At 30.8% G+C, this 11,880-nt stretch overlaps 1 protein-coding gene across 1 annotated transcript; it reads left to right on the top strand.

Moving 5' to 3' along the window:
• Positions 1-7,694: 7,694 nt before the first annotated feature.
• Positions 7,695-9,272, top strand: LOC126694019 (transcription factor WER-like). The gene is made up of 3 exons (XM_050390048.1): positions 7,695-7,827; positions 8,071-8,200; positions 8,735-9,272. Exons 1-3 carry the CDS (start codon positions 7,695-7,697, stop codon positions 9,270-9,272), a joined length of 801 nt encoding a protein of 266 aa, XP_050246005.1.
• Positions 9,273-11,880: the final 2,608 nt, after the last annotated feature.

The raw sequence follows: 11,880 nt of genomic DNA, 5'->3' as shown, positions 1-11,880 counted from the left end.
CCCAAAACTTGTCGGGTTGGGTCAGGTCGGTCGGGTTTTCGGGTGGGCCGGGTCCATTGCTCAGTCCTAGTAGCAACTCTCTTGCATATATTTAGGGAACTTTTTAAGTTGCATTAAATCAAACCATGAATTTATACTCTTTTTTTGATTCGTTTTGTTTTGTTTGGTCTTGAGACCAAGTTATAAATCAACTTCTATTAATTAGCTTATAATTATCAAAAGTTGTTAGCTACAATATATGAGGGAAAATTTTTAGGTACTCCCGGAGCATGGAGAAAATGTGCTCTCTCCTCTCACATTTATGGTGGACCCCACCATGAATTTAATAAGCGGACCCCACCATATATGTAAGAGGAGAGAGTACTATTCTCCGTACTCTGAGAGTACCTAAAAATTACTCATATATGAGACAAAATAAATGAGAAAGTAAACATAATTCTTCGCAATAATAATGGATAATTAAGTACACTTGATGCTTAAGATGAACCCAGAGTGCATCCCCACTACAGTTTGAAATTATGTTGCCAATCATTAAATCAAAGCAATTGGTTGTGAATAAAAATAAAACATTTATTCTTTTATCTTTTTGAATTATAAAATAATAATTGATTATGAGGTATAAAATTAATTTTATACAAAATCCAACTCGATCTCCTCCATTTCACAAGGTATAAGAGTAAATTCGCATAAAAATTAATACATTTCTCTTCTTTTTCATTCAAGTGGGATGAAAAGAAAAAGAGTAACACTACAAAATAATAATTTTTGCAATAGTTGAGTGGTCAAGTTTCTACTAATTCTCTTTTTCAAAAAAAAAAAAAAAAAGTTTCTACTAGTTCTCATGTAACCCACCATTAACATCATTTTTTTATCTATCAATACCAAATTGCCACCTCAGAAATTTTGAATTTTTTTGTAACTCTAGACTTATTGAAAGGAATAGGTGAAAAATTAAGAATAATGCTAGAGCCACAAATTAGTTTTACATGCAAATTGCTGGTCTAGCATGGTCCACATAAGCTATTAAATTACTAAAATACCATCAAATAGTTAAAAGAACTTTAATGAATTTTTTTAAGAACAATTTATTATATTTTAATAAGGACTTATTGTGAAAGTGCTGTGAACATAATATTTTAATATATTTATTGCATAATAGCCCATTCTTTATTTACTTTATTAAAATGTAATGTCACAAAAGATAATTGAACGGGATAAATATTAAATTTTACAGGGAATCTTTGTGAAATTATAAAATTAAATTCACATGGTATTGTTCGTTTGACTATTATGTATTTGTCTTTATTTGCAAGGTTGATGAAATTGAATTAGATTTCTAAACTTAGGACCTGTTTGAATTGAAGGGTGAGGGAGAGAGAGTGAAGAGGAGTAGAGGAGAGTTGGCTGAAAATGGACTAATTTTGAGCTAATTTTTATCTACTCTACTCTACTCTCCCTTCCTCTCACTCAATGCAAACGGACCATTAAGAACTGACCAAAAGAGGATAATGTTAAATAAAATTAAACATGCTAATCATTACCTTCATAAGTCATTACTCCATATGAAACAATGACACGAATATACGTTAGATTCTTAATTACAAAGTCTCAAAAAACAAACAAAAAAAATGTTTTAGTCAATACTTTATGATGCGGCACAAAAGGTTGGCAGGGTTTTGTCAAATGTGTGCAATATATTCTTGACACAAATGCACATAAAATTTGGATGCAAGTGATGCTGTAGCCTGTATATGAAAAGGAACAGCTAGCTTATACGTGATACAACCACCCGCCCCCCGGGCCCCATGCATACACACGCGCTAAACCTCGTAATCAATTCACAAGTGAATTATTTACTAATAACTAATTCTCTTCTCGATCTAGCATGAGAGCATAATTTGGATTTTGGGGTATTGCCTAATGTAACGTCTACAATAATTTCACAACAAATTATAAGTAGTAAATTATTATTAGTAAGCAAAAAAATGACATTAATAATAGGTTCAGATTAAAACCAATAACAATTTAATTATCACCTAAATTAAAATTTGATATGAAAATGTTATAAATGTAACAGTACTCTTATTTTTAATAAACCTTTAGTCTTGAAATTTTTGTTTTTTAAAGTCAAGATGTTATTGTAAACACTTTACTATAAGTTAGAGCCGTCACTGTGTCAAAGCATGTAACACATTGTGAAGAAGAGCACTTATTTATTCTAACGGAAATAATTATTAAACCCATGAACGCATTTTCATGGCAACATCAGTTTTGTCCCCTTTCGATGTAATTGAAAATGTAACTTTGCTGTCGCTAGCTATGTTATGGGCATGTGCTTGTCAGTACAATATTCCATAAGTAGTTGGTTTCGTTTGCCGTCTTTATATATACAACGTTGAGGACCATCAACATGGTGGCCTCGAGTTTATCTTTGAAATCTGAAATCTCCCATATATATCAAGAGAATAAATACTTTGAATACTTCATTTTCGTTGTCTTCTTGCCAAACTTGAAAGTTATTGATTGGATAACTTGAACTTCTTCTCCATTGACGCTTATGCAATTGACAATATTCACCAAATGAGGGTTAATGATCAAATCAAATCTTTCCAGTCCAATAAAATTAATAAACTTTGTTATGATGTCTCCCACCAAAATAATAGTAGCATGATTGTTGCGATCATCTAACTTGACTTCATCGAGATTGTTGACAACTTCCTCTATAATTTCTTCTTTATTGGTCTCTACAATCTCGACCTTAAGATCTTTCTCTATAATAGGGTCTTCATTAATGCCCTCCACAATCTTGATTTCAAGTTCTTCTTTTATAACAAGGCCTTAATTAATTTCCTCAAAAATCTCTATATTTTTTTCTTTGACTTCTACATATTCTTCAAGAAAAGTATTTTCTTCAACATGTAATTCTTCTCTTAATGGTGGAATATATGGCTCTTTAAAAGGATTCAATTGTGAACTTCTTGGCCAACAATAATCTTGTTTCGTATATGACAAAAGATCATCACAATCCAAAGATAAAATCTGATAGCAAGTATCTTTTTCAACCTTGGTCATGAATGAATTTTGTTTTTACCTCATATGATTCGATCAAACTACATTCGTTCCCACCAACGTAAGGCATACTCTGTAAGTTTGTATAGAACAAGTTCAACTTTTCTCTTATCATAATATTCTCATAGTCAAACAAATCCTCTAAATCAAGTAACCAATCAAGAAAATCTTATTTATATAAATAACCATTAAAACTTGCAATTCTTTTATAAGGTCTATATGAAATTTTTTTACTAATAGGTTGCCAGTGAGTTATGTCTCTGCTACAATTGTGACAATTATCCCTATTGTCTCCATGCTCCAATGACAACATCCTAGCAAAGATATTTGTGAGTGTTAGCTATACGTTATGTAATACTTGCTAAGTTTTTTGTCACTGGAATGCCACTAGACGAGTATAAGTCAAGGGTCTGGTACCAACTGATGTGAGATGCAGAAACGTTAAAAAGCAGAACACGTCTACTTCTAGAAAATAAGAAATAAAACACATTTGCTTCTAAAAATAATCTCGAATCTACAAGGATTCCTTGAATTCGCAAGAAAAAAGGGCTCTAGAATTCACTAGAAAAACAATAGGCAAAAGTCTGAATTTTTATTAATATCAATAATACTGAAAAACCTTTACAGACTTGAAGGCCTATTTAAGGGCTTTCTAAAACTAGACAGACAAGAAAATATATTCTAAAATAATCCCTAATTAATATCTAACCATAATAGGAACCAAATTTGACCTAAAAAACATTAAAAGCACCTAAAAAAACAAGGAAGTTAATCAACTAAACCTAAAAGAATGTTTTTTTTTTTTAACCATAAAAATACTAAAATTAAATAATTGCAAAAATTAAATTGTAAATTCTGTCCTACATCATTGTTAATGAAAAGTAACTCAATAGAGGAATTGACTGTTGTGTTACTATTCATTTATTATTTTTAAATGCTAAACAATTGAGCCCGTACTTGCTGTTTTTAGGGATATTTATTTATTTATTTATTAACCATATTGCTAGCTTGACTGACTTGATGTGGTTACTCTTAGGATCCAATGCTTACATTGATGCTAATTTGATAATCTCCAAATATCTACAAAAAAAATTTTGACAACTGCTACGGGGATCGAAGAAGTGGCTTCTATACAATGGAACACAGCTTATGTTACAGCATGTAACACACTCTAAATATTCCTCAAATCAAAATATCAAAATTACTCTACTCCTCCAACCAAGTCAATCAAGTTGCATATTTCAGCTCACAAAAAATGTGACCAAATTACATATACGGTAAGTCAGTACTACTACACACCCCAACCCATGTCCCTCAAAGTTGAAGCATTTTCTTAAGACTTATTTGAAACGGAAACGAGATTAAATTCTATAAAGATGTGGTGTAAAACTTAAGTTTTACTTATCAAATCCTAACATGCCACATTATCATATTACACATTAAAGAATAAGCACAACTGCACTAGATCAATTTCTAATACCCATTTGAAAATTCAACTTAATTCCTATGAGTTTATGTAGATGTTATTATATGTGATGGGATATATTGAGTTTTATGTAAAAAAAACTAATGTAGTAACTTCTTATTAGATAGTGTAAAACATGATTTTTATACCATATCCTTACCAAATTTGGATTCATTTGAAACAATGACATGAATAATTTAGATGTTTTGAATTACAAAGTCTCAAAAAAAAAAAAAAAAAAAAACTTGTTTTTAGTGATCAATACTTTAGATGCGGCATAAAAGGTTAGGAGGGTTTTGTCAAATGTGATGTGAGCCACATATTCTTGACGCAAATGCACATAAAAATGTATGGCTGACCTTTTTTCAAGTTCTCTGATATTCATCATCACATCTGATCATCATGTAACCATGTATTCAAGACAATATTTTTGACTGTTCTATCGTACCTGTATGTATGTTCCCATGAGTAGCTACTACGTATAGATTAGTAATCCTTCATTTGTTTTTGTTTTTTTTTTCAAAATTAGATACTTGCATTGTTGTCAATTGATCACCTTCAAATGTATGCCTTAAACTATGTTTACTACGTCAGGGATAGAATGAATAGGAGCTTATTTTAACTTTTATTATTGTAATGACTGGTAATTCAAGAAGATAATTATTTATAATGCAACAGGGTATATGTGAAGCAGTGGAGGTTTTAGGAAATTTTTAAAGAACTTAAATATATCAACATTACAACAATACCAACAAAAAACAAATATACAAAGTTTTACAATTTCTTTCTACTAATAAAATGAAAAAACAAAAAGAGACTGATGAGAAAAAAAAGTGAGAACTGAGAATGCTGAGATGAAAGTAATAAAATGAGAGAAAATCTGAAATGATTATAGAAAAAGGAAAAATGGAGAGAGAGAGAGAGAGAGAGAGAGAGAGAGAGAGAGAGAGAGAGAGAGAGAGAGCAACGCATGATACTTACTATGACTACGAGCTGAATAGGTTATTTTTTTTTTTTAATTATTAAATGAGCTTTTTGTTGAATTATTTGATCATTTTTTATTGTTTGACTTAGGGTGGGTTTGGATCCATGTTTGAGTTTTGCTTTTGCGTTTTGCTTTTTTTTTTTTTTTTTTTTTTTTTTTTTTTTCTACACGCGTTTCAGGGGACAAGTGCAACAGTGGAGTACTGTTCAGTACTGTTTGGCCGGGTTTTTTTTGACATTTCTGTCAATCAGTGGGCCCATGCACTGTTCATGGACCCACAAATTTCATTTTTTTATCAATTTTTTCATTAAAAATGGGTCCCACAGTACTATTCACACATTTAAAAATTATTTTGCTACAGTATTTTCAGTTTTCAGTTTTCAGTTTCAGCAAAATAAGTTTTATCCAAACAAACCCTTAGTCTTGTTTTTGTTTGAACTATTTTTACTATTATTTGAGCTCATTTTTATTGTTTCTACTTGATCTTTTATTTATTTTTATTATTATTATTATTATTATTTTTTTTTGTTTAAGGGGCTAAGGATCATATTTGGGGTCCAAGATTTTTTTTTGAGTAAAGCGTAATGTTACATCCACAATATTTTAACAACAATTATTTCACAACAAACAATAGGTAACATACTGCTATTGTTGGTTAAAAAAGTTATGTTAATAGTAAGTCCAAATTAAAACTAGTTCTATCTTTTATCTTTTATCTCCAAATTAGAACTAGTTAGTTGGGTGAGTGTGTGTGTGTATATATATATATATATATTATTCTTTTTTCTTGTTTTCTTTTTCTTTTGCTAGTAAAAATTTTGTCAAGTTAGAATGTTGTTGTGACACTGAACACCCTTTCTATAATGTTCAACACTTTGCTGTCGCTAGCTATGTTATCTGCATGTGCTTGTTAGAACACATTTTCCGTACGTTGTTTGCTGTCTCGGAACATACAACGGTGAGAATCACCAACAGGATGGTCCTTATTACTTGGGACACGACCTAAGATACTAACGTTTGGGGCCTAAATAAACGGTGAAGTAGCTTTCTCTAAAGATAAATGCAATATTAGTATCACAAAAAGTTTCACAACTTTTAATACAAATCGTCACACAACACATAGGGAGTTGTAAGCGACGGAGATGTGACATTAGCATTATTTCTCTTCCCAAAACTTGATCTCAGCCTCTACACCTAATTTGATTAGAGATTTGAATTCAAGCCATGGGACACATGGAACAATCTTTATAGCCACCGCACACCAAAATCAGAGGGAGAGAAAGCAAAGAATATATATATATATATATATATATATATATATATAACAATTGACCCTCATGCTTGCTATTTTTTGGAGTATTTAGCTTTTTTTTTTTTTTTTTTAACCTTATTCAACTCATACAAAAATTTACGTCTATTTTAGTATAATAATTTATTTTTTTATTTTACATACTCATTTTTTAAAACACCTTATATTAAATTATTTATTTTATACTACATTTCATTAAAATGTTGATTTTCTTGATTTAAAAGAAAAAATTATTTATCTTTCTTCATCCACAACAACCAACATCCACCTTTTTTTTTTTCTTTTTTTTTTTCTTTTTTTTTTTTAATCCTCGAAATACATAAAGAAATAATAAAAAACCTAAATGCAAAATAAATAGTGTCAAAGTAAATTTGCACAATTACTTTAGCAATTATGTATTTTTATACAACTTTCCATGATGTGATGTATATGAATTTTAGATTTGATTGACTAAAATGTGGTACTATCTTCTATTATACAAGCACTGATGTGAGTGCTCTTAGGATCCAAGACTTACATTGATGCTAATTGATAATCTCCAAATATTTAGAGAAAAATTTATGCCTACTTTACGGCTAGCTACATGGAAGAAGTGGCTTCTATACAATCAAACACAGCTTATGCTGCAGCATGTAACACACTCTAAAGAGTGCTTTCACTCATGGAATCACGACTTTATCAACAGCCCTTTTCGTTGCAACTTCATTTTGTGCGCCTACCTTTTTTGAATTATTATCTGGACCAAACATATGATAGGTCCATCTTCAAGGCAGTAATTATTGAACATTTTTCAACTCAATTTTTTTGTATAAATATGCTACTTAGAGCTAGGGAATCACTTGACCTAAATTTTTAATTAGAGAGAGATGGTGAGAGCTCCCTTCTATGATAAAAATGGACTAAAGAAAGGTGCATGGAGTGTAGAAGAAGATAATAAACTAAGGTCTTATATTCAGAGATTTGGCCACCGGAACTGGCGGGAACTTCCCAAATTTGCAGGTAATTAAGAAACTCTTTGAAGCTGATAGAAATCAATCCAAGTACATTTGTATGATTTTCCTTTACTTTTATTGTTCATTTTTATGCATGATTTGCCTTTAGTGACTATCATGATTGTCTTCCATTTTCTGTCATAGTTTTCTTTCCTGGGAAAATCCAAATATAAAAAAAATAAATTGGAATCCTATGACATTACAGTACTTCATGTTAATCAACCCTTTTTTGTTATACATTGGTTTACAGGTTTATCAAGGTGTGGGAAGAGTTGCAGACTGCGATGGGTGAACTACCTCCAGCCAGATGTAAAACGAGGAAACTACACAGAAGAAGAAGAGCTTATGATCATCAAATTGCATGAAGAACTAGGCAATAAGTACAGACTTAAATCTTTCTTAATTCTTCAACAAGAATTTGGATAAACATAACTATATTTACAAAATCTCCCCTTCTTTCCATGCGCTTTTTCTTGTTTGCATGTTTTCATGCTTGATAACAAATATTTATGAGCATAACCTACTTCACGCATGCCACTCATTTTGAAGAATTCAGCGTAAACATGTTGGCATGGTGAATACTCATAAGCATCTTATGTGTGCATTAAATGCGTCTGTAAGTAACCAAGATATGTCACCATAATTAGTCAGTTTTTCTTTGAAATGATTCAAAATGAACTTTTCAATGAGCTTATATATGTGTATATATATGGTAATGAAACTACGAACATATGAACTTTTGAAATTGAGTTAGATTTGGTGTATATACTGGTGTTCCAGTTCTGCTAATAGGTGCTGTTACTTGAACTTTGCACTCTAGACATTTGATGCAATAAAATCTTCTCATTCATCGAAAAGAAGAAACAAAAAAAAAAAAAACCCTCTATATAAACCCCATGTATTTTTCTTTGTAGATGGTCTATGATTGCGGCAAGCTTGCCAGGGAGATCAGATAATGATATAAAAAACCACTGGCATGCCCACCTAAAGAAGTGCACCAAGAAAAATCCTAGAATATCAAAGATGAAAATGCTGTCCAATGAAGCTTACCAACATGACGTTGATATAGCAAGGAAAACAGAAACAGACAATTCTGTAAGCAGTTCTCCCTCTTACCAGGTTCAGGAGAGCTCCCAATTACCCCCAGAAACATCTTCTAGTGAATTCTCATACTTGAGCTTTGATAATGCACCTTTATCTGGCATAAATTGGACTGCAGAAGATAGTCTCGCTACATTGGAAACACTTGAACAATCGTTTAGTGACTTTTGGACTGAACCCTTTGTATTGGACAATACCTACATTCAGAATAACTATCCAGAATCCTTGGCAAATGGAGGATTTAGTGCATCTCAATCATGCTACAATGAAGGCGTAGATTCCATCTACGAGGCAATGCAAGAAATCGAGAACTACCAGAGAATTAATGAAGATCCATATTTGGTGAACTAGTGTGTTGGTGCAATTTAATATTAAATGAATAAATGAAATATTTATCAATATAATAATTATGATTTTCTTTTTAATTAATGTGAATAATTAGATTAATTGAATAATGTGCAATTCAATTAATCATTTCGTGTGTGTTCTAATAAGTATTATTGTTTACTCAAAAAAAAAAAAAAATAGGGATGTTTATCCCACATTAGTTGTGTGTGTCTAGTGTCCATTGTTTATAACCATAGTCCATAACTACAATGGTTAGACTCTTTTGTTGTTGTACTCTAATTATGTAACGTATTATAAACCCAGTTTAAAACACTATTATTATTATTTTCTTATGTGTTCTAATAAGTATTACTGTTTACTCAAAAAAAAAAAAAAAAAGATTAATTGAATGAGGTAATCATTTCATAGAGGAGAGTTGAATGTTAAGAAAATAGATTCCTACATTAATAAAGAGAAAATCTACATTATGTTATAATTGATGATGTTATTTGCTTAAGAACATGATGCATAAAAATGATGCAATCCACACTAGGGGAGGTGAAATGCTGGAGATTTCCAATCCAATTCCATTTTCCCTTGTAATTTCAAATTAATTTTTGTATTTCTATTGACAAGATATGATAATTGTATTCTCTCAAATGCTTTCTTTTGTTTCTTTGTTTCGATGGAAAACATTTTCCTTGAAAAAAAAATTCCAAAAAGAGTGACTAGTATTGATGTTTACTGTAGCGAATCTGAATATGAACTTGAAAAAACCATTTTATATACATCATTTAATATGCTTAAAAATCATTAATATTTCATATAGACTCAATGCTGGTTTAGGTGAGCGTACTAATGGTAGCGGCCTCAAAGATAGTAGTGGTGGCAGTGATAGAATTAGCAATGGTTGTGGTGAAGGTGATAGTGGTCATGGTGATGGTTTTAGGAGCAAGAAGAAATGAATGGGGGAGGCCATAAGGAAATTGTAGAAAACTACTCCCACTTCTCATAGAAAATGTTTTTCACCATTTTGACTTATTTTATATAAACCATGGAAAACATTTTAGGAAAATCTTGGACCCCAAATTATTTATGCAGTGGATTAGTTGGTATTAATTGAATAATTTATGTGTATTCCAATAAGTAATTCAACCACAATAATCAATCACCAATTCTAAAACAATAATAGTAAATGCAATAAAATGCACACTAATTTTGGTGACAAAGTGGAAAGTTAAGATTTCAATAGAGTATGTAATGTGTTATCGAAGTTCAAGTTGTAATGTTCAAGATGTACATCAAAGAAGACAAAATTTAAAAATTTTGACGACCCTGACGCTCAATTGATCAAACAAGAGTCTTCAACGGCCTTTTAAATTTTAATCACAGCTCAATCAATCAAAAGCAAATTCTTGAAATGGATTGATTGATCAAAAAACAGGAAAACTAAATTTGACATGTTTTGACCAAGTCAATGTTGTCTTGGTTTTTTGTTCCCTACATGAAAGTGTATAAATAAGAGGTGATATTATAGCACGACTCAAAAGATATTTTAAAGAGTTATTTTCATGTGCTACAAAGAGAGAGAATCTTAACCTAATTATCACCAACCTTTTTTCTAGAAATAATTACAATATGCTACTAACCACGTTACTTGAACCATTTCCCCTAAGCACTTTGATCAGAATGGTTTGAAGCTAAAGAGCCAATCCTAGAACGTTGTTTTAGAACAATTTGAAACTACTATAGTCAATTTGATCTTTACCATTAATTCATGTCCCTAGTGAATTAATAGTAAGAATTGAATTGACAACAAATTTAAAATAACATAGACCAAATTAGCTATTACTAAAATGTATAGACCAAATTAGTATTTTTGCTAAAAATAAATAACGAAAGTCTAATTGATTGGTCCTCTCAAACTTTGGTCAGATATTCTCTACCACATAAAATGCTTGAGCATTTCAATCAAAGGGTAAAATTAAATAAAATAAAATTTAAAAAAAAAAAAAAAAAAAAAAAAAAAAAGTATGTGCTTTCGTCTAATGGCTTAACTTGAGCCCATGTCCAACCTTAGGGTGTGTTTTTGGAGGTGAAATAAGGTAAATGAAAAATTTTGGAGAAAAAATAAGAATGAAAACTTTTTGGAGTTTGTTTAATTGGATGGAGAGGAAGTAAAATAAATGGTATGGCCTAGGTGTTTTCTTCCAGGGCTTACCAAAAAGTTTTCTCTCCAAATTGGAGAAATTAAATCTGAAAGGAGAAAATGAAACTACTTAATAGACAAAAATGTTCATATGCACTTGCACATGGGCAATTCGTCCAATTCCATCCTGGCAATTCGTCTAATTCCATCCTTTTTTGTTGTTGTTGTTGTTGTTGTGCTGTCTTGGGGACGTGCGTCTTTTTTTTTTTTTTTTTTTTTCCTTTCCTGGGCTGGATGTTGCCTTCTTCTTCTTCTTCTTCTTCTTCTTCTTTTTTCTTTGTTTAACTAGACATGATTTTTTTACTTGATTTTTATTTTTTAATAAATTGGGTAATTGTTTTTTTTTTGTCACTTTTTTTGTTTTAATTGGCCATCATTTTTTAACACTGGTATATGAGTAAATTTATGCAAACTCACTTTTTC

Source organism: Quercus robur, chromosome 8 (genome assembly GCF_932294415.1).
Source record: "Quercus robur chromosome 8, dhQueRobu3.1, whole genome shotgun sequence".
Classification (NCBI taxonomy): Eukaryota; Viridiplantae; Streptophyta; class Magnoliopsida; order Fagales; family Fagaceae; genus Quercus; species Quercus robur.
Note: the sequence above shows the minus strand (reverse complement) of the source record. Positions and strands in the feature narration are given on the sequence as shown.

Excerpts from the sequence above, each read along its gene's own strand:
- LOC126694019 (XM_050390048.1), top strand. The coding sequence starts at position 7,695 with ATGGTGAGAGCTCCCTTCTATGATAAAAATGGACTAAAGAAAGGTGCA. Across the intron at positions 7,828-8,070 it reads GGAACTTCCCAAATTTGCAG|GTTTATCAAGGTGTGGGAAG; the intron begins GTAATTAAGAAA and ends ATTGGTTTACAG. Across the intron at positions 8,201-8,734 it reads CATGAAGAACTAGGCAATAA|ATGGTCTATGATTGCGGCAA; the intron begins GTACAGACTTAA and ends TTTTCTTTGTAG.